The sequence below is a fragment of the Daktulosphaira vitifoliae genome, unplaced genomic scaffold (genome assembly GCF_025091365.1).
Source record: "Daktulosphaira vitifoliae isolate Bord-2020 unplaced genomic scaffold, ASM2509136v1 Scaffold_4, whole genome shotgun sequence".
Classification (NCBI taxonomy): domain Eukaryota; kingdom Metazoa; phylum Arthropoda; class Insecta; order Hemiptera; family Phylloxeridae; genus Daktulosphaira; species Daktulosphaira vitifoliae.
In genome coordinates, this window is record NW_026099575.1 from 31,339,629 (window position 1) to 31,363,366 (window position 23,738).

Genomic DNA, 23,738 nt, shown 5'->3' on the forward strand with positions numbered 1-23,738 from the left:
TATTCTATCAATTATTGATAAATTAAGCTTTTTTTTTACTTTAGTGCAGCTGTGGAAATTCTGTATGAAACATTGATCATAATTTTAAATCACTATTGCAATAAATCTAAAACGGGACATAAACAACTCAGAAAACATTTACGATACACTATATCAAAATATCCTCAGAATATGCAATTTTTGTTTTCAATGATGTGGAATGAGGTAAAACAATTTCAGTTTTGTTATTAGTTTTTTAATTGTTTTGGTAATACCAAAAATAAATCTTTATATGCATTAATTTATTTAGCTAATAATGAAATATAGCATGAGACTTTAAACAGGCAACCTTAAAATAACTAAAAAAAAATCCAACTTATTTATTAGCAAATTTGTTTATATTCCCTAAGTGTAAATGAAAAAGCATTTTAAGTTATTAAATTTTCATCTAAAATTGAAACAAAAAATACTTTTAGTTAACTTCCTTGATATGTTTTATCTCATATTCATCGTTTAAATTATTTGGTGTCTACAGAGTTGTTTCCCATACTCATAAATGTATATACATATAATATATATATATACTAATATAGCCTTTTCCTACCCAACACAAAAATTCACTAGCCATTAAATCAGACAAACAGAATTAAAGGTGTAATCTTTATGTAGAATTAAAATGTATTAGATTCACATTACACTAAAATTTATTTATATCAGTTTCCAAATGAAATATGACTGTATGAAATACAATTAATTTTTATTTTTACTGTAGACTAAATATGGAGGTTTTGGAACTCCATTATGGCAAATAGAAAATGTTTATATTGATCAATTAATTGCTGAAAATTTAGATGCAGCTAGAATAATGTTGATTTTAATAGGAAGAGAACGTTTACGAATGGCTAGTGAATTAGCTAAAGATAATTTTAATACTTATCAACTTTCAATGTCTAAGTATGGTAAGTTTTCGAATTAAAAATATATATATATTAATACATACACAATGATTTTTTTTATCATAATCCATCAAATCAATTACTCGAAAAATAAAATAAGTTTTGAAAAAAAAAATTTTCTTTTTTTTTAACTTTATTAACAGATATGCTTAAATTATAATAGTATATATGGCACAATTTTGTAAATTAACATTTATAATACACACCATCTGGTAATAAAGCATATCTGTGGATAAAGTCATAATTGACAATAAACGTTGTATATTATTACATTAATAGCAACATCAGAAAAAAAACAATTAACTACCTGTAATTGTGACTCCTTGTATATTACACAAATATTTTAATTAAAAAATTTAAAGTTTTATATCTAGTAAACTAATGGAGTTCTGTTCAAAATTCAAATGCCACCTACATTTTATCAAATTTTAATTATGTTCCCATTTGAATAAATAAAGTTGACACTTTTATAAAGTAAAAGGGATAAACTTAAAAAGTATTGCATAACTAATAATTTAAGAACAATATGTAACTTAAATTAACCAAAAAACTTTTTTAATTAATTATATTCTCCGAGTAATTAATTGGGTTATAATAAAATATCACTTTGTGATATACATATATACAGAGTTATTGGTTTATAAAGCAATCAATTAATCTATTTTATAGCTAGTTAAATAATTATATTACCATTAAAAAATGGTCGAGTAGTTTTTGATATAACCAATCACTCTGTTTATATAAATATATATGTATACAGTGACGAGCAAAAGTGAACACTAATGAGAAAATTCTGAAAAAAAGGGTTATAAAATAACAATACATATGTTTTTAATTATTTAAAAATGTATATGTATTTGGAAAACAAAATTTGAAGAGCATTAGCTGAAAAAATATAAACAATAAGTAGCGAGTTACTAGATAACAAATTTTTAATAGTACTCACTTTTGCACCGGTATTTATTATAGATATATTCTGGCATTAATATTTTGTCCACAAGCCTTTAGCCGTTATCACTGCTTCCATCCTTTGTGGCATGCTGTTGACCAATGACTCGCAGTAGTTTACATCAATTTTTGCCCATTCCTCTCTAATTCTATCCCACAAATTGTCGAGTGAAGTAGGTGGACCGTGGTACTCACTATACAATTTTCTTTTTAAATATGCCTAAAAATTCTCTATTGGGTTCAGGTCAGGACTTTGAGCTAGCTAGTCCATAGTTTTAAATAGTTGATTGGCAAGCCATTGTTTGACGGATTTCGTCATATGCTTGGGGTCATTATCCTGTTGGAAAATGACTTTATTGTTTGGTATTAGCAGTTTTGCAACCTCATCTGGCAAATTTCTTGATAGTATGTTTTTATACATATATTGATCCATAGTAGATATAATTTTATAAATGGCTCCAGGTCCATATGCAGTAAAACAGCCCCATAGCATGACAGATCCTCCACCATGATTGACCGTCTGCTTGACATAGGAAGGTTTGAGGTTTTCGCCAGTCCTTTTCCAGAATCTGGACCTTTCGTTTGAGTAGTATCTATTGATTTTGGTTTCATCTGACCATATTACCCTCCTTCAGTCTTGTCTGTCCAGTGTTTATGATCTTTAGCAAACTTTAGCCTGGCCTTCATATTTTGTTTGGAAATTACGGGTTTTTCTTTTTTTCGGCACACACAAAATTTTATTCCTTGAGAACTCTCGAAGCTGTCCACCTGCTCAGTTTTTTCCCAGTGTGTTGTTGCAATAGATTGGCCGCCATTGAAGATGAAGATGCTTCTCCCGTTTGTAAAAAGTGAGCAAGTCTGTGCCTATCTTGTGAGGTAGTACACTTAGATCTTCCATTTAGTCGGGATGAAGCGTTAGAACAACCTTTATTTTTTGCACTGCCGCTTGGCTGACGCCACACTGTCGAGCCACTTCTCTGGTTGTTTGACCCGATTTCAACATCAAAACAATTTGTGTCATAATTTTGGTTCCTTTCACTACGAAAGACTGATTTATACTGATTAAAATAAAAGTTTCATATTTTCTAATGTGTTGGTTGTTGGATACCGATTAAAACCGATATTTTATTTTTATTTATTTTTTTTTTACCTGTAACTACTTTATTTATAAAAAGAGGTTTTAATTTGTTTTCAGGAATAATTAAAAACCATTTTAAAGTTGATTTCTTTTTTACCATTACAGAAAATCATTTATCATAACTATAGTTATGTAAAAACTATTAACTTTCATTAATACATGTGTAGGTGCTGGAAATGATTTGGATTTATTTAATAATACATACCAATTATTTGATTTCTTTATAAGAAATCTCAGTCAGATAAAAGAAATGAAAAAATGTCCTATGTTTTGGAGATTGTTTTTGCAATATATTGCTGAAAATTCATTATCAGATTATAAAAAATATTTTTACGAGGCTATTGAAAATTGTCCTTGGCACAAGGTACTATTTGATATATTTTAATATAGACACCATGCATTTATGAAACAGCTGTGCATAGTGTTATAAAATTTGTGTAACTACTGTGATTGAACTATTAATGCAATATACCAATAATTTCTAAAATTTAAAATAATTCTAAAAAATAGTTTTTTAAAATAATTTTATATTGAATACTTATTTACATTTTTTTGATAAGATAGTTTATTTTTGATCTATTGATGTTTTTTAAAATATCACTAGAAGTTGCTTTATATTCTGTTCACACTAGTCACAGGCATATTTAAAGTGCACTGTTCTCCAAATGTATATCTATAGATGTCAATTATGATGTTAATTTTAATAATTAGTCATAATTGAACAGTTCCCTGTGGATAGGAGATAAGAATACTTCCACAGCCCCTCTGCCAGTCGTAAGAGGCAACTAATAAGGTTGCGTCAGGTCGACAGCCGGCGTAAAAATTATTGTCAAAAAAGTATGAGGTACCTGAACAAAACTTAGGCGGATTGTCCCATCTCGGATGTACGCTGGGACAACAGGTGAGAGGGAATAAAGTAGTTAAAAATGGAGAAGGCCTAAAGAATAAAGTGTTTGATACAAGCCGGACAACTTGTGCAGTAGCTGTTTCACCAGTCATGTGTACAGGTCTACCTAACGCTTGTAGTTTCAACGGTGTAGGAACATCACCACTTAATTCTAGGCTAGACTATTGTATATGGGAGAAAGATAGATACAAAGTAAAAATAAGTACTTGGAATGTTGGAACATTAACTGGTAGAAGTGGAGAATTAGTAGAAGTATTGAAGAAGAGAGAAATCGAAGGAAATATGTGAGGATTATAAAATAATATACTCAGGTAAGTCTAGTATAAAGAATGTTGTAGTAGTGGATGTGGGAGATGAAAAGTAAAGTAGTAGAAATAGCTAGGTAAAGCGATAGAATTGTGGTCGTAAAATTGATATTCGAAAAAAAAGTGCTGTATGTAATAAGTGTCTATGCACCAAAAGTAGGATGTGATGAAATAGACAAGGAAGTGTTTTGGAGAGAGATGGATGAGGTGATACAAGGGGTACATGGTAATGAGGATGCGGTGATAGGTGATATGAATGGACATGTAGGTAATGAGAGGAGAGAATATGAAAGAGTACATGGAGAGTATAGTTTTAGTGGGAAAAATGAGGCTGGTGAAAGAATCCTGGATTTCGTAGTATTGTATGATCTTGCTGTGGTGAATACTTATTTTAGAAAGAGGGAAGAACATTATATAACTTATAAGAGTGGAAGGAATAGATCACAGATTGATTATTTTATGTGGAAGAGAGAGAGTGTAAAGCGATTAAAGGATTGTAAAGTTATACCAAGCGAGAGTGTAACTACACAGCATAGACTGATGGTAATGGAGTTTTGGTGTACCGGAAAGAGAATAAATAAAAATAGAAGAAACACAGGGGAAAAATCGAAGATCCGATGGTGTAAATTGGGAGAAAATGAAAAAGAGTTTATAAAGACGGTAAAAGAGAGGACTGTGTGAAATGTTGAGGGAGACATAAATGATGCGTGGAATAGATTTGCTAGTTGTATAAAGAATACTGCAAAGAAGATTGTTGGTGAGAGTAGGAGTAGAATGCCAGGAAACAAGAAAACCTGGTGGTTGAATGATGACGTTCAAAAAATCATAGAAAGTAAGAAAAAGCAATTCAAAGTATGGCAGAAGAGCAAAAGGAGAGAAGATTGGATGGAGTATAAACGCTTGTGCAAAGAAGCCAAGTGTGCAATAAGTAAGGCGAAGTTAAAGAGGTATGATGAGTTGTATAATAGGCTAGGAACAAAGGAAGGCGAGAAAGAAATCTATAGAATTGCAAAAGTAAGGGAGAAAAGGTCTAAAGATTATCATTATATAATGTGTATAAAAAATCCTGATAATAGGGTACTCTCTAATATTTAAAGGTAAAGGTGACATACATAGAAGTGTGAAAATTATAGAGACATATAGCTTATGAGTCATAGCATGAAAATTAGCTTGGGAAAAGTTTATAGATAAGAGAATAAGAAATGAGACATCGGTATCTAAAAACCAGTTTGGATTTATGCCTGGTAAGTCAACAATGGAGCCAGTATTTTGTGTGAGGCAACTAATAGAAAAATTTAGGGAAAAAAAGAAAAAGCTTTGTATAGTATTTATATATTTGGAGAAAGCGTATGATAGAGTACCGAGAGAGGTTCTAAAGTGGGCATTAATGAGAAAAGGAGTTCCGAAAATGTACATTTATATAATAGAGGATGTATGATGGCACTTGTACTAGGGTAAAAAGTGTGGGAGGAGTAACAGAAGGTTTTTGGGTAATAGTAGGAGTGCATCAGGGTTCTGCTTTAAGCCCTTACTTATTTTCTATAGTGATGGATGAAATTACTAGAAAAATACAAGGAGAGGTGCCGTGGTGCATGTTGTTTGCTGACGATATAGTGTTAATAGGAGAAAATAGGGAGAAAATTAATCAAAGGCTAGAAGTGTGGAGATCAACTCTTGAAGAAAAGGGTTTAAGAATAAGTAGGAGTAAGACGGAGAATATAGATACGAGTTTGATAAAGGAGAACACGAGTTAGGTGAAATAAGGAGACCAGTGACATTAGGTGAGGATGTGATTGGAGAGGTGGAAAGTTTTAAATATTTAGGTTTAGTTGTGCAAAAGAGCGGTGGTATTGACAAGGACGTAAGACACAGGATTAAGTGCGGGTGGTTGAAGTGGAGAGAAGGGTCTGGCGTCTTATGCGATAAAAGAATTCCAATGAGGCTGAAAGGTAAATTCTATAAGACTGTAGTAAGACCAGCTATGATGTATGGTTCAGAGTGTTGGCGGTTGATAAGAAAGTAGAGCAGAGAATGAGTGTAGCAGAAATGAGAATGCTTAGATGGATAAGTGGAGTGACTAGAAAAGATAGAATAAGGAACGAGCATATAAGAGGGAGTATAGGTGTAGCGTCAATCGTGGATAAGATGAGAAAAAATAGAACTAGATGGTTTGGTCATGTTATGAGAAAAGAAAAATCGGAAGCTGTAAGAAAAGTTATAGAAATGAATGTTGAAAAAAGAAGAAGTAGAATGATATGATATAACAATATGAGGACAGCTAATGTGAGCGTAAATGATGTGGAAATCGTGTCAAGTGAAAGCTTAGGATAAGAGAATAGAATGATAAGAGAACCCCAAGTAGTTGGGATTAAGGCGAGGAAGAAAAAGAAGAAGAATTATCTTTTTTTTTTTTTATAGAAGTTGAATTTTCAGAATTCAACTTACACAATTTATCAATTATTGAATCTTTTTTTTTAATATGTATTCCTAAATACATTATTTGTTAATAAATTTTTAATTTAATTAATTAATTTTTTAGTTTATATATTTGGAAGCTTCTTTCTATTTGCCTGATGAGTTGACCAATATTTGTGACATACTAGTAGAAAAACAATTAAGAATACATATTACTCAAGAAGAATTATTAGTTTTGAGAGAAGACTGATTAAAGGGAAATTTAACAATTAACATTTAGTTAATATAAATATTTGTAGTATTAGATTTATTAAAAATTTATTTTTAATAAACTTAAATTGTATATTGTATAATAAATTTGTAAATAATATGTTATATTTTATTATTAATTTAAGCATACTCAGTAATAATTATAATATAATATACACAGATTCAACAACCGTTACGTATTATGTTCTATTGCTGCATAAAATGTTTGAATAATATTATTTTATCCTAGCCTAAATATATAATTAATGTGGTAACATTAGGATTACAAGGTGTGAACATATACTGAAATATAACGTTACCATATGGGTACGTGAGGACTGAATGAGTTAAAAACATGGTATTTTTGTGTTAAAATGTTCGAATTTATATTTTCAATGTTAAATTGTTATAACTTTTTGAAAAGTGTATGGATCAACACAAATTTTTGCTTCTAAATACATTATATATACCTCTTTCATCTGACATACTTTTATTTTAAATCCAACAATTCCCGCTTATACAGGGATCGTTAAAAACTTAAAAAATACATATAAAAAGTAGAACATTTTCCTCGCAACTTTTTAAAATGTTCCGGTAATACTGCGTCTTTTAAATATTTATTAATTTAAAACTTATGTTACATACTATAAGTTAAAAAAAATGTACCGACGATCTATCTTCTATGTGCAAATGGCAGTGGAAGTTGAACAAAAAATAGGAGTTAATTTTGCTTTTGGAATAATCCACCAATTTCTTAAAATTAAACACTGTCTACAGATTTGTATTGAAGAAAAGTGTCAAAAATTATTGATTTTTAAAATAGTAATTTTTTTGGAGATTTCCTCCATTTACGGGGAACGAGGGAATTTTTTTCAATTTTTGAGGGTAATATCTTCGACTAGATTGTGATCTTTTGACGCATTGTTCATCAAATCGGTCCAGCGAGAGCTGAGATTAAGCGTTCACAGACAAAAAAAACACATTAGTAAAATTAACACCGAACCTAAAAAATGGAACACAAAAATAGCATGTTTTTTAACCATAGCAGCCATTTGCACATAGAAGATAAGTCGTAGGGACAATTTTTTTTTTAACTTATAGTATGTAACATAAAGTTTATTTTAACATAAATTTGATACTCGTAGTATTTCCGGAGCATTTTCAAAAATTAATTTGTAAAAGTTCATTTTTGTGCAAAAATTGAAATTTTAAATCTCCTTTATAGGCAAAGAGGTGAGGTTTTCAAAAAATTATATCAGATAATAGGAAAATATATAAGGTAACAACTAGGTACAACTAAAATAACAATTTTGAGAGTGCTAAATTAATTAACCCATTTTTTATACAATAAATAATTTTATATAACATAAATAAATATGTGTATAACTTAAAATTTGTAGAGAAGTTAGAACCTCCTAATTGGTTATTCTAATCAGTCACGTAGTTAGCTCTGTGATGGTGTCACGTTACCATTATTGTGAGAATTTATTATAATAAAATACAGACATCGCATCCGTTTCCTGAGACTGATGAATCAACAGTTAACATTTATTGCTAAATTGACAATAGTCGAAATTATTATAAAAACCCAAAAGAACTGGCCATCTTGGTCAGTCGACTCCAATGCTTTGTGTCATTCATCAGTCTCAATACTCGGTTGTCGCTGTCCGGCTTAGTGCTTAAAGTAAAGTCTTTGTTTTTTCCTTTTTAACCTATCTACTCTCTTTCTCAACATTTCAGAGTACTTGTGTTTTGCAATTCGTTTGCATCTCGTACTTTGTTATATTCCTTACTTGGTACTCCCAGTATTTGTGTCTTGTACTTCGTCTGCACCTCATACCTAGGTGTTACTCTTATTCCCCTCCTATAACAATAGCCTTTCGACACCCACAGCTAACCCGGAGTGTCAGCCGAGCACGGTGACTGCTGTATGACAACACGCACGTGAATACCTAAACAGCAGGCTCCTCCTCATAATCATCATCTTCATACGCTTTACTTGCTGTTTTGTGTTACAAGAGCTTTGTGGTGCCCTTAAGCTAAATTATTCTATCCCCCCTCAATGTTTAATATCCGATATTTCGTTTACGTTCAATATAATTATTAAATAATATTTATTGCACTATAAATGAATAATTTTCTTAGCTATCAATATTAATAATCATTTTTTTAAGACAATTTTTATTTTTGTTAAAATTATACATACATTATCTTGTGAATACGAAAAAAGTTATTTTAAATTGTTACATTTACATGGAAAACATAATACATTGTTTTATAATTAAATTTAAAAATAATTTTGAACTTATAATACCAAAAAATGATATTATTATTCAACAGCCTACCCCACTGATGGTACCTTCTACAAGATATATTTAAATTATGCAGTTCCCAAAGCATTATTATCACAGACTACATGAAAATTTTCATGTAGTCTGTGTTATTATTAACGATTATTAGGTTCGCTAATACCACAGATAAGATTAAACTACTTATTTGTGTTAATAGTAAGATAAAATTTAAGTATGATTTTAATCTCATTTAAGATCACAGATATGATATTCTTATCTTATCTTTATACAATGTTTATTCAAAGTGTTATCACAAGTTAATTTTTTCGATGAAGAATGATATCAAATTCAAAAGTACTCGAAAACAATATTTTAATTGTTACAATTTTGAAAAGTACCTTATTTTAACAATGTAATTCTATTATCATTATGTTTTAACGTTAGGAGTACGTTCAAGATAATTTTTTTAATGCTCTCTCTATTTAATTACAATTATTTTTTAGTGATAAATTTTAATGTTCCTGTTTTTTTTGTTATACTATGAATGAAATTGAATAGACACTGTAATGAATTTCAAAAAGAGATTTATCTTTTTACTAATTTTTATAATAATTATTTTATGTTTCCTTGTATATTTTTTGTTTGATAATGAAGCTAGACATGTATGTGGTATTACCAAATATGTTAACTAGTATAAAATTATAATTGAGTACTTATCGAGTAAATGTTATATTTCAGCCTCATGAAATTAGAAACAAATCATTTTTTCACACTCAAAAAGTTAAAAATATTTTGGATGGAGAAAATTTGGCTAGAAATGATCTTCCACCTAAAAATATACTTGATGATATTAACATTGAAATGTTACAAACACCCAACAAATTAATGGTATAATATTTCAGTAATCTATACAATCATTTCTTAAATACATTTAATTAATTACCTATTAATCTAATTTTTTCTTTAGGATTTTCCAAATAGTAGTTATAATAAAACTAATGAATATATAATTTCATCTAATGAAACTTGTGTACCGAATATTAATGTGAGTAATAAAATAGATTTTAAAATGTTTCTAAAAATACATAAAACGCTGTTTTACAAATATAAAATAAAAACTTTTTTTTTTTTACTTTAATCATTGACTTTCATGGATATGTAATTATTTAATTGAAATATTGTAGAAGTTTTGGTAGTACAGAGTTCTTTTGTTCTTTAAAGATAAAGAATTGACAATAGCAAAAGATTTTTACTTGTCTGTTATGATTTTGTGTATGATAAAATTTCCTGTGTCCTTAATCTTAGTACATAACATAAATAATAAATTTATAGAAATGAAATTAAGTATTGATATTTATCTAATTATTTTTAATGATTCAAACTTGGTTATATAATACTTCTAGTTAGTATAAGACTAAAGGTTGAAATAAGGAAGGACTAAAAACTATTATTTTTAAAGAATCGATTCCAGTTAAATTTTATAGTTAATTTACTTTACATAGTTATACTATGTTCTTATAAAATGTTATGATCTTTACTCGTATAAAATACTTAAATTAGTTTTTTCAAATCATTCAGAGTGATAAATATTGTTTGTAGATGTTAAAGTTGTATGATTCAATACCATTTGACAATATTGATGGAGGAGCATGGAAGCAAGGATGGAATATTGATGTAAATAATGATCGATGGAATGAAAATAATAGGTTAAGAGTATTTGTGGTTCCACATTCACATAATGATCCTGGGTGGAAACGTACATTTGAAGATTATTATCGTCTTGAAACCAAAAATATATTAAATAATATGGTGATAAAATTAATTGAGGATTATAGACGAAAATTTATATGGGCAGAAATATCATATTTTTCACTCTGGTGGAAAGATATAAATCAAGATACAAAAAATAAAGTCAAAATGTAAATTTGAGTTTTTAACATATTATTTCATAATATAAAATAATAAAACAAAATCATAATTTAAAAAAAAAAATTAGTTTTTTACCTAAAAACTATCTATTTTTTACATAATAAATAATATAAAACTTTTAAAATATAGTAGTAAAATTACAAGGGAATTTATACAGGCTCATGGCTTTGTACATTTCATTTTTTTGGTCATACATCTTATAATAGTAACTTATTATCATTGTTACTTAGAAATTTTCGTATGATAAAATAGATGTCAATTTGTCTCTAAAAATGTCTTAGATAATGTATTTTATATTCGGTTATTAAAGAGATATATCTTGTTATAATTAGAATTGATAAATTTATAATTTTTTGCACATAAATCTATGACATTATAATCCTAAATTTAATCCCTCATAATTCAATAATAGAAGGTTTAAATAAAATATTCCCTGATATTTTCTATTTTTTTTTCTAATACTTAAAAATTAACAAATGTTAAAACTTTAATTACTAGAAACACAATAATTTTATTTTAAAATTTCAATCTAAAAATTTGCAAATAGGTCATTCCAATCTATTTTCTTCTTTTGAATCTAAATATGATAATATTATTACATATTTTAATTATCTTTTTTTGGTTAATTATTTTAACTTTAGTCACTCAATTTCTTCTAAAATAGTAATATGGAAATTATTTTTCTGTTTTTATTTAGTTCATTATGTACACTTCTAAATTTATCAACTATAAAGATCTTATTATGTCTATAGCTTATATATTATAAAATGATTTTATTGAAAAAATAACTTTTCTATCAGCATTTTAGAATTATTATTAATATTTTTAAATGTTAACTAAGGAAGTGGCGTAGGTTATGACTATTTTAATTATTAGACATTACTACAGAGCACTTGTATGCATATATAAGTTGGAAAGTGATTCGAAAAAGTATTCTTAATATAGTTAATAATTTAGGAAAAAATTAATGACTAATGTTAAATAGTAATAGTTCATTAGGGTAGCATTTTAATAATTCTTATAATTTTATTCAAATAACATTTTATATAATTTTTTTTTTAGTACACATATTATTATTTTACTTCTAATAACTTTTTATATAATTGACTATAACATTAAATATGGTATTTTAAATGGTAGATTTAAATAAACGTTATTACATAACTTTCATACTTTTTTTTTCAAGGTTGATCAATAATAATCAACTGGAAATTGTTACTGGTGGATGGGTAATGACAGATGAAGCAAATGCACATTATACATCTATGATTACTGAACTAGTTAATGGACATCAATGGCTAAAAGAAAATTTAAATATTACAGCCAAGTAATTTTAATAATTAATAGTTTTTATTTCCTATCTAAGTGCAAAATTTTCTTAAACGTACTAAATAAAATTTATTTATTTAGTTTTAAATGAATTTATTACTATTATATTTTATTTTTTTTTTATGATGTAAACAGATAATTAATTAAATACAAATATTATACAGATGATCAGTTTATCATAAATCACTTAATTAACCATAAAATAAATACAATATTGGAAAAAAAATTTTTATTTCTTTTAGTTACATTTATTTTTTAATTTTTTAGATATAAATTACTTTATAGAATCATCCCTTGTAACTTAAAGTATCAACTTTATTTTTTTAAATGGGAACATACATATTTAACAAACTTATAATATAGAAAATAATTGAATTAAAAAAATGACTGGTCAATAACAGCATTTGAACTAGTATTTCAGAAATTATTATCAATTTAAAGTAATGACTGGAGTTGAAGAGTGGGTGCTGCTATTTTTATCACTAGACATTTCATCATCAGAACATACTCTTTGTCTAAGTATAAAAATGAGAATAATCCCCAAAGTGATCATAGTATTTGATTATTTAATAACTAATTTAAATATTTATATAAATATACTGGCACAATAATACTACTTAATGTTTTTTTACTACAGATATAGTTGGTGTATTGATCCATTTGGTGTTTCTCCTACTATGCCTTACATTCTAAAGCGTATGCAATTATCTGGTTTAGTTATCCAGCGTACACATTATGCCATTAAAAAGTATCTTGCTAGAAACAAAAAATTAGAGTTTCAATGGAGACAACATTGGGGTAAATATTTTGTATTTGAATGATTGAATTTAACCATTAAAAACTATTTAACAAAAATAAGATAAAAAGTAAATATATTCATAATAACAACTTTTAGCTTTGATGCATAGCTGAGAAGGTATTAATTTTACTATCATGTATTTTTTTTTTTTGTGTCTGCACCACTTTTTCTCTGCTCTCACCGAACCGATTTCTTTCAACGATATATTAAAAGATCAAAAAGTGTATCTAGTCGAAAACATTACCCTCAAAAATTTCCCTTATTCGCCGTAAACAGGGAAAATCTCCAAAAAAATTATACATTTAAAATTGCTAATTTTCGAAAAAAATTTTTACTTAAAACTGTTACAACTTTTTTTAAAAATGACCAAATTAATTTTTTTTTATAGATGCATGATTTCATTATCTAACATTTGTTGTATTTATTTTTAAAGCTTTTTTAATGAAATTTTAAAAGAGGTGTAACAAAACGAAAAAAAATGGAACAAATTTTTAAAAATTTTGCCATATTTGGATTAAAAATACAATTTTTTATAGAAGAAAAATATTGAAAAGTCTTAATTTCTTAATCACATAGTATGTTTGAAGATCTTTTATTTAATATAAGCTTTGATTTGTCTGACATTCCAAAAATATTCTCAAAATCAAAAATAAAGTAATTTTTCTTTTAATTTTGAATTTGTTTAATATGATAATACAATATAAATGCTTTATTTTGTATAGCTTGAAATCTGTCAAATGTTTTTGGAAAATTTTCAAGTTGAGTTAAAATATTATAAAAATTGTTTATATATGTGAGTGGTGTCCTTCACAACCTTTTTATACTTAAGTTTTTCATTATTCTCTTTAAAAAAAGCATATAAAAAAAAATTATATTGTTTCTAGAATTGCTGTGATAAATTTCATTAGGAACAGTGTTTTAAAAAAAAAGTTATTACAATTTTAAAATACAGAAAATTTTTTTTTTTAATGGCTATTTTTACATTAATATAATTTTTCTAAATTAACAATATTTAGGCCTTTTTTTTAATGCTGATAGGTAAACTGGATTAAAATCAGGTTCTTTTGAGTCATAGACCAATAAAATTGGTTTAGTGAAAAATAAGAACTTTTTCATAGATAGATGCTAAAAAAAAAACACATCATGGTAAAACAAATATTACTGCAGCTTGACATAAAGGCTAAAATATGTTTTAAATGAATATAAAATTGTTAACTGTTGTATTTAATATTTTTATATTATATTTTTTTTAGATAATGAGTGCAGTAATGATAATGTCATGTTTACCCATATGATGCCATTTTATAACTATGATATACCACATACATGTGGTCCTGACCCTAGTATATGTTGTCAATTTGATTTTAAAAGATTACCTGGGTTTGGAATATCTTGTCCTTGGAAACTTTATCCTGTTCCTATTACTCAAATGAATGTTAAATCCAAGTAAAATAATTTAATTGAAAAATATATTTTTTTATAAATTAATTAACATTTATTCATTTATTTATATATATTTTTTATAGAGCATTGTTATTGTTAGATCAGTACAAGAAAAAAGCTGAGTTGTATAAAACAAACATTTTATTAATACCTCTTGGTGATGACTTTCGTTATACATCATCTCGAGAATGGGATTTTCAGATGAATAATTATCAAAAAATATTTGATTATTTGAATAAATATAGTAATACTCTTCATGTAGAAGTCAGTTTTTTTCAATCATTTATTTTTATATAATATAACTTAATCAAACATTTCATTAATAGGCATCATTTGGTACATTAAAAGATTATTTTGAAGCTGTAAAAAGTTCATCAAATATTAACAATTTTCCATCTCTTGTTGGAGATTTTTTTACTTATGCAGATAAAGATAAAGATTATTGGAGTGGTTATTTTACTTCACGTCCTTTTTATAAGAGTATGGACCGTGAACTTGTGTCAACCTTAAGGTAATTAAATTTAAAAATAGTTGAAGAATTTTTTTGTATTTCTTTAGAATTATTTACATTTTTTATTACATAAAATATTGTTTTTTTACTTTTAATTAATAATTATTCATAATCATTTTAGAGCAACAGAAATTTTGTATTCATTAGTGTGGTTAAGTACTCCTTCCGATATGACTGAATGGTTGTGGCAACCTAGATTTAAATTATACAACAATTTACAAATGGCAAGAGATGCTCATAGTTTGTTTCAACACCATGATGGAATCACTGGAACAGCAAAAGATTCTGTAGTTAATGATTATGCTAAAAAGTAATTGATTTTTTTAGTGTTTGCTCCAGCAAAATTTGCTATGCTATTCTTTTCTAAACTACATTTTTTTATATTTTAGGATGTTAGATGCATTAGATAACCTGCATCATATAATTCAACATTGTTTATATTTTTTATTACATCCAGAAAAGGTAATTGTTAATACATTTTATACGTGTGCAAACATTTTTTAGTGAAAATCTTAATTATAACAATATCATACTTCACAATTTTCTTATATATTTGTCCATATTTTTATTATCATTTATGTAATTAATAATATTTACTTATTGCAGGATAAGTATAACTTTGATTTTGATCAAGTATACTTCAAAGCAGATAGTTCAAGAGTTAATACTTATTCACTAAGCCAACCTCATTTAATATTATTTGAGAATAATATATATACTAAAAATATTGTAGTATTTAATTCCCTAACATATTTTAGAGAAGAAATTATTACTTTAACTACCAATAGTGATAATGTTAAGGTATTTTAATGTTCTCGTTATTATTTAAAAATAATTCCATTTTTTTTTTTTTTTTTTTGTAATGAAATAATATTTTAATTTATAGATACTAGATTCTGATGGAAAAATTATTGCTTATCAATTAGACATTACTTGTCAACTACAGTATCCAGAACTTAACACATTATCATGTTTTCAAATACACTTCAGTGTTGTTCTTGAGCCATTAGAAATAAAAAAATTTACCATCATCAGTATGCCTGCTGATATTAAAACAGAGTATTATATATTTATATTATGTCATTCTAAAAATAATTTTGAATTTAAACTTATTATTTAAAAATTTATGTAACTCATAATTAGTTAAAGAATAAGTTATCAATTGAAAATTATTTTTATGGGTAGATTTTAGATCATTTTTAATTTGTTTAGAAAATGATACGTGTCCATGTAGTATATTAAATAAGTAAAGAATAGACATTTCATCTAACCATTCACTTTACACTTTTATTACTTATAAATAATAATTTAAAACAAATATAAAAATTAGTAAATAAGATTCAGTGATAATTTAATACAATGAAAGCTATTTGAGTACTTCTGAGTGTTCTTAATTTGACTGTTTAACCACGTGTTGTTTAATAATAGTAATGGTAGTCATATACAACAGAAAAACTGAGTAAGTATATAAAATTTTAGAAAAAGGAAATTGTATATACACTTCCATTTCCTCGTTATAGTAATTAAAATAGATACTCTGGCAATATATAAAACCCTAATTATAATAAAAGTATTTAAAAAAATTCATATTGAAGACATTACTTTGATTAACATGATTTAAATGTTATTTATCAATTGTAATTTTTAAAAAAATGTATTTCACATAATTTTATTATTAGACTTATTTTGTTTATCAAATGAGTGGTTCATTACTGAATGATTTTTTACTTTTTATGATAATGTATTGTAGTAAAATATTGTTTTCAGAAAATATAAATCAGTCATAAATGTCTATAATTTTGATAATATGACAAAATTGCACCATGACATAAATGTTAAAAACGAAAAATTTCAAAAGATTTACATTGAAAATGAGCAATTAGTAGTAGCATTTGATTCTCATGGATTGTTAAAAGACATTACTCTTAAGTCTTCTGGTAATTCATATCCAGTTTCTTTAAAATTTGTTAGGTAATTTTCTAAATTTTATAGTTAGCAATATAAATATAATTGTTTAACTTTTTATTATTAATTACTAAGATATGATGTAGCAAATGGACCAGATATGAGTGGTGCTTACTTATTTATACCATCAAGAGAAGCTGAAGATGCTCATATTACAGAAAAGCCAAAAATATCTGTTATTAAAGGAAAAATTTTGTCTCAAGTAATAGTTCAATATAGTAATGTGAGACATGCTGTTGTCTTAAAGAATTTAAAAGGTGAAGATTTTTTTTTTTTATAATTTAAAATACTGGATCTTTTTCTTTTTAATTTTTCAACAAATGTCGAAATTTCTCAATTGTAAAAAAAACCTCAGATAAAGATAAATGTAAATGTTAATATAAATACGCACAATAATGCCTAAATAATAACTGCAATGGCATTGCCCGAGAGAAATAAAAAAAAGAAATTTAAATAAAATTTAAATAGAACTAGATGGTTTGATCATGTTATGAGAAGAGAAGAATCGGAAGCTGTAAGAAAAGTTACAGAAATTAATGTTGAAAAAAGAAGAAGTAGAAAAAAAAGAGATGGAGGAATGTAATTGAATGCGATATGAGAACAGCTGATGTGAGCGTAAATGATGTGGAAATCGTGTCAAGTGGAAGTTTAGGATAAGAGTGGCCAACCCCAACTAGTTGGGATTAAGGCGAGGAAGAAAAAGAAGAAGATATATGAATTTAAAATTAAACAAAAGAGATGAAATACAACTTATGATTTTAGTAATATATATAAAAGTAATTTTTGATGTACGACACATGAAACGGTAGATAGCGTAAGTTCGCGTAGGACGTAAAAAACAAGAGAGAGCGTTCACTGATGGCGCTCGGCAAGCAGGTCGGCGGGCGGCAGTGACGACAGGATNTTTTTTTTTTTTTTTTTTTTTTTTTTTTTTTTCCGCCCCCCCCCCCCCCCCCCCCCCCCCCCGCCTCTGCACCCTGAGCAGGGCTTCACGGTTTTTGGACGAATATTCAAGAGTATTCGCCCAAACCGGGGACCCATACAGGAGGACCGAGTGTACGACGCTGACTAAAAGTATGCGCCGTATCTCTCTCAGCCCTCCCAGATTGGGCATGAGTCCCGCCAGGCAATTCATAACTTTCTGGGCCCGCTGGGCCGCACGAGTAATGTGCGGCCCGAACTTTAGACATTTGTCTATGACAAGGCCCAGATAAGTCATGAAGTCCTTAAGCGGGATCTCCACCCCCAGCACGGCGAGCCGTGGAGGAGAGAACTTGTACCTGCCCGTGAACAAGACCGAAGCGGTCTTGTTCAGGGCGAGGCTCAGTCCACTCCCCTCCTGCTGGATCCAGGCGGTGACTGCGCTGAGCGCGCAGTTCGCACGAGATCCAGTCTCCTTGGACGAGGCGCCTTCCGCCACCACCAGCGTGTCGTCCGCGTAGCAGACGACACGCACGTGCGGTGGTAGCGGAACGCGGAACACCGCGTCGTTCGCGATGTTCCATAGCAGAGGCCCGAGAACTGACCCTTGCGGGACGCCTCCCGTAACAGGTCTGATTCTCGGGCCTGCGGCGCTCTCGTAAGAGATGACCCGATCGCTAAAGTACGATCGGATCATCCGCCCGAGGAGACTTTGCACCCTAGGTAGATAGCGGAGGTACTCTAATCAGGCTGGGCTAACGATGTAATAAGGTGGCTAATGAAAGAGACGAGGTGACCGTATATTAAACGTATCGCAAAATATACGGTACCGTGTCAATGTATAATCAGTAAAAAAACATTACAGTGGGGATCTAGAACTTGGGAAGAGTATGAGCTCTTTATTTAAAAATGGATGTTTTTGTACTGAGTGCAATACATATAGCGTATCTCTATGCTCAAATATTGGTTGTATAACATCTTCTTAATATAATGGCACTATTATATAAAAAAATATTTTATAATACTGAATGTCACAAATTTTAAAAATTAAAAAAGGTTTGATTTTTTTTGCTTTTGATAAACAAACTTCCTTAGAGGACAATTGTTGGGAACAATTTTTTTTATAGTTAGTAATAAAGATGAATCTTATTACTAATCTTAAGCAAAAAATTTTTTCTTTTTTTTTTTAACTGTTGCCTGTTTTTTTTATAGCAGCTTCACATTTATGATTCCACTATTGTATGGTATCTTTTGCTTGTCTATATTATCTTACCAATTGTCTTTGAAGGTATATGTTACAAATGATTATGATTACTTTTACATTGAGTGTGATGGCTTCAACTCTTATGGTTGACTTTATTTTTATTTCTTTTGTGATCATCCTGTTTCATCATCGTTTTATTAAATATTTTTTAATTGTTGCTATTTTATCTGTCATTGTTTTTATTGAAATATTGTGTTCTATCATGTTATTAGGATCTTAGTTGCTGTTTTCATATTTTCCTTAGTGTCTTTGAATTGAGTGTAATTCAGAATTATTTAAAAAAAAATTTAGTTTAAAACGTTGTAAATAAATAAAATGGAGAATGGACACTGAATCTGGCCACAAATTTTGCCAAATTCAAATTATCACAAGTTCTTGTAGAAAACTTTAGGTATGTTAAGTTAAAACAGTGTGTGGAATAATTACTGGTGAAATTATTAATGGTATAATACACTTGAAGGTATCATGTATTTTAATTACGCAACAATACTAACTTGCGACATAGAACAATTTTTTTCCTATTTTAAATCTATGTTATGTGATAATTGTAGTTATCATAATCGCAGAAGTTTTCAAGTTGAACAACTAAAAACACATTTTGTTACTTCAAAATTAATTTCATTAATTATAATTAATAATTCACTAGTTTCAAAATAATTTTTTACATTTTTTCAATAAATCTATAGGTGATAGTTTGCCAAATATGTAAATAAAAGTTAACTGTTATTTTAATCAACTTATTTTTATGTCATGTAATTATTGTATAGTATTTGATTTATTACTTAGAATACAGTAATTTTTTTTAGATACTTAATACACGTGTTTATTTGCAACATTTTTTGTGTATATTTTAGTTTCCTAGATTTATTTGGATAGATTTTCTATTATTTTCATTGTTTGATTTTGTGGTTGTTAAGATAATAAGTGATTGATTTGATGTGAGTCTATTTAAATGTAGTAGATTGTTGGGGTCTTCAGTGTTTCTTGTATAGTTTATGGGTTGGTTGTTATCAGTCATTGGTCATTTCCAGTGTCATGATTTTTCAATGTCTTCTATTTGGGCAAAATATGTATGATTTGTGTATCTTTTGCTTGTTTATTTGAAAGAGAAGAATTAGGATGTATGTCCAGAGTTTTTACATAGAAAGCAATTTGTTTGGTCGTTTGTTAGGAATATATGTTAATTAAAATTTTTGAAATTGATAAAAATTAAAACAGGTAACTTGTTTTTGTCTTCTGTTGGTCTATAAAAAAGATATATAACTTTTGTAGGATTGATATTATATTCTTTAAGTACTATACCTATAATACTTTCCTTAATTCCTAGCAAATGATTAAATAATATAATTATTTTGTGTAATAATTTTTACTGGCAGGGTCAATATTATTTTAACCCCTCCCTCCCTTCCTTCAATACCTTGCGCCAGCAATGAAACCAACTATGTACAACATTTTTGTTATTTTATACTAAAATAAATTAACATTGAATACTCATTAATTAGGTATAAAGTATATTGAAATCAAAAATTTAGTGGATATCAGGCATCAAATGAATTATGAATTAGCAATGAGAGTTACATCAGAAATAGATAATAATAATATTTTTTATACTGACTTAAATGGATTTCAAGTAAAAAATATTTGTAGAACCTTAATTTTATAATGCACAAGTTTATTTAATTTTTAATTTTTATAGATTATTAAGAGAAAATATTTTGAAAAACTTCCGATCCAAGGAAACTTTTATCCTATGTCAAGCGCTATGTACATTGAAGATAATATAGCCAGAATATCTTTATTATCAACTCAACCATTGGGTGCATCATCATTAAAAAGTGGTCAAATGGAGGTATATTAATTTATTTAATTTTTCTTCATTGTATGCCTCTACTGGCTAGGTTATTAGTATTTTATATTTTTATAAAAATTACTATTACAGTGTTTACAATTTTATTATTGTTTAAGATTTCTTAATATTTAATACAATTTTTTTAACATCATTAAATTATGAAATTTTTTATTTTATTTATAACCCTTAAAATTGCAAGTTATAATGAAATATAAAATATTTATTAATAATATTACAAACTCCAATTTTTGAGATAAAATTGACCCTAACCCCACCTTTTAATTTTAAATTCTAACTCAAATCGAACTGCACTATCAATTTTTTAATTAAATCTTAACCAAACCATACATTACTTTTAATCATTTTTAGGAAAATCATTTTTTATATAACAAACAATTTGTCAAATTTAGCATGATAATTGATAATACTAGTTTAGATTTTCAAACTAATTTACAAAAAAAAGTTCAGTTTGATTTTTAAACTGAACTAATCATTTCAAGTTTACTTCAGTTGAAACATTAAATTTAGTAGCAACTTAAAAAAAATAGATTACTTCTATCTGTAAAACTTAAAAAATATTATGTATAATTTAAATATTTATCAAAAATTACTCATTGTCATAGGTCATTCAAGATCGGAGATTAAGTCATGATGATAATCGTGGATTAGGACAAGGAGTTTTAGATAATGTTCCAACCCAAACATTATTTAGATTACTTATTGAAGAACGCATTAATGATTGCAAAGTAAAATAATTTATTTAATTAATAATATTATTTTAATTTAATGATATGAATTATAATTTTTTAGATTGAGAACCCATATCTGACAGAAGATGGAATGATTTCTATGTCTTCATTACTTTATCCTCCTATATGGTTTTCAGGGATAAATCACCAATTGAAAAATAATTATAACATATTTTCTTATCTATTTCCAAGCAATCTACATTTAGTTTCATTAACTTTATTAGTTCAGGAATTAAAACCTACTTCTGGTTTGATTTTGCATAGAGTTCAAAATACTAAATGTTTTGGTTCTAAAAATACCAAAAACCATTCAAATGAGGTATGTCATTAATTTTTAAAATTATTATTTTATAAGGCACATTAAATATGTTCAATTTACAAAAATGGTCATCTAAATTTTAGATTTATTTAAAATCAATACAAGCTCTGTCACCTGAGATTAATATTTTTGAATCTTCACTGTCATTTGTTCATGTTGGTTCTAAAATAGACGTACAAAAACCACAATATATCAAACCTATGGAATTAAAAGGATACTTACTGATTAAATGAAAAATCACATGAAGCATTTTGTACAAAATTAAATAAATTTGTTCTGTTTTGATTTTATGCACAATAAAAACATTAAAAACACCTAGTTAAAGGTATTAATTGTTCTTTTTTACTAATTAACTATTTGTTATACTTTATATTTACTACATTAAACATATAATTATATTGTAGTAAATGAAATTATATTTAAAATGTATATTAAATTATACAATTTTTTAAATTAATTTCCATTGTTTTAATATTTAAATGTTTTTTTCTATTATAATTAACACTATGATTATGAATTGCGTAATGGTAATTTAAAATATAAATATTTTTACTATTTAAATGATAAAAATTTGAAAAATTTCACTTAATAAACATAATTGGATGAAATTCGGGAGTAATAAAAATATTTGTTAAGCTTATATATTCTTACATTTACAGCAATATTAAGATGAAATTATAAAATAAAAATATTAATCAAATATTTATTAACTTATTTAAAAATATATACATTTTTTTGAAAGAGTGCTATTGAAATTTCCTTTTCAAAACTTGTGGACTTACTTTTATGAGAACAGGCACAAATAATTTTTTTTTAACTTATAGAAGATATAAAAAACGAAAAATTTTTACTCACAGATATATTTGATTGATCAAATTCTAACAGAATTTTATTGATAGTAATTAGTGTGAGCAATCTACATTGAGGAGTTAATGTTTTAACTAAAAACTGAGCACCAATTAAAAATCTTATGGCTTGCTTTGCATGCATTTATGATTATTTTAATTTAGATATTATTCAAGTGTATTAACCTATTTCTTCAATGTGATAGTTTATTGAACATAAATAAATAAAATAAAATTGTTAATGTTGATTTAATGCCGAAACGTAATGATAGCTATTTTGGTAAGTATTCTTTTCAATTTAATTATTTCTGCTATTTAAAGTATAACTATATGATTTTAACTATTTGATTATCAAAAAATTAAGATAACAATATTTAAAAAAGAGTATTATCTGTTGTTTATTAAAAACTAGTATGTGTAGTATATTGGTATATTAAGTTTTTATGGTTCAGAAATTTGATTTATATTGAGCGCCATTAAAATTTTAAATTTGTTATTATTATTATATTACAAAATTGCCAATTTTAACACATCAATTTTTGACAAATAGCTATAGAATTTAAAAAACCTTTAAGGAATAGCCAACTCACTTATAATCTCTTATGGTATCTAGAATTTTTTTTTTTT

The 23,738-nt window shown here is 27.0% G+C and overlaps 2 protein-coding genes and 1 long non-coding RNA gene across 6 annotated transcripts in view; 2 read left to right on the forward strand and 1 right to left on the reverse strand.

Annotated features, from left to right (window-relative positions):
* The window catches only part of LOC126906383 (nuclear exosome regulator NRDE2-like), a 28,079-nt gene extending 20,991 nt beyond the window's left edge, over window positions 1–7,088 (forward strand). For 2 of the 3 annotated variants that reach the window (XM_050686964.1, XM_050686963.1), the window contains 4 exons: window positions 45–204; window positions 752–938; window positions 3,189–3,385; window positions 6,773–7,088. In XM_050686964.1, the coding sequence (XP_050542921.1) occupies window positions 45–204; window positions 752–938; window positions 3,189–3,385; window positions 6,773–6,898 (670 nt within the window). In that variant the 3' untranslated portion in view covers window positions 6,899–7,088. The remainder of the gene's footprint in view (window positions 1–44; window positions 205–751; window positions 939–3,188; window positions 3,386–6,772) is intronic. The other variant, XM_050686965.1, reaches the window with a different exon arrangement.
* Window positions 1–23,738, reverse strand: part of LOC126906416 (uncharacterized) — a 177,185-nt gene that overhangs the window by 93,946 nt on the left and 59,501 nt on the right. The gene's annotated exons all lie outside the window — the stretch shown is intronic.
* On the forward strand, window positions 9,665–22,584 carry LOC126906382 (alpha-mannosidase 2). 2 transcript variants are annotated; one of them, XM_050686961.1, is made up of 20 exons: window positions 9,665–9,850; window positions 9,927–10,076; window positions 10,156–10,233; window positions 10,788–11,107; window positions 12,304–12,444; window positions 13,084–13,244; window positions 14,499–14,691; window positions 14,772–14,952; window positions 15,015–15,199; window positions 15,321–15,509; window positions 15,589–15,661; window positions 15,806–16,000; window positions 16,086–16,258; window positions 16,967–17,170; window positions 17,240–17,421; window positions 20,852–20,979; window positions 21,046–21,198; window positions 21,822–21,944; window positions 22,009–22,266; window positions 22,350–22,584. In XM_050686961.1, exons 1-20 carry the CDS (start codon window positions 9,755–9,757, stop codon window positions 22,497–22,499), a joined length of 3,333 nt encoding a protein of 1,110 aa, XP_050542918.1. In that variant the 5' UTR covers window positions 9,665–9,754; the 3' UTR covers window positions 22,500–22,584. The 2 variants fall into 2 exon arrangements, with proteins under 2 accessions (XP_050542918.1, XP_050542919.1); XM_050686962.1 differs by having other exon boundaries at window positions 9,710–9,857.

What these genes read in the sequence shown, in the direction of transcription:
- LOC126906382 (XM_050686961.1), top strand. Translation starts at nt 9,755, where the DNA reads ATGAATTTCAAAAAGAGATTTATCTTTTTACTAATTTTTATAATAATT. An exon ending in GTTTCTTTAAAATTTGTTAG is followed by an intron (nt 17,171 to 17,239) that starts GTAATTTTCTAA and finishes TTAATTACTAAG; the next exon opens with ATATGATGTAGCAAATGGAC. An exon ending in TGTCTTAAAGAATTTAAAAG is followed by an intron (nt 17,422 to 20,851) that starts GTGAAGATTTTT and finishes CTCATTAATTAG; the next exon opens with GTATAAAGTATATTGAAATC.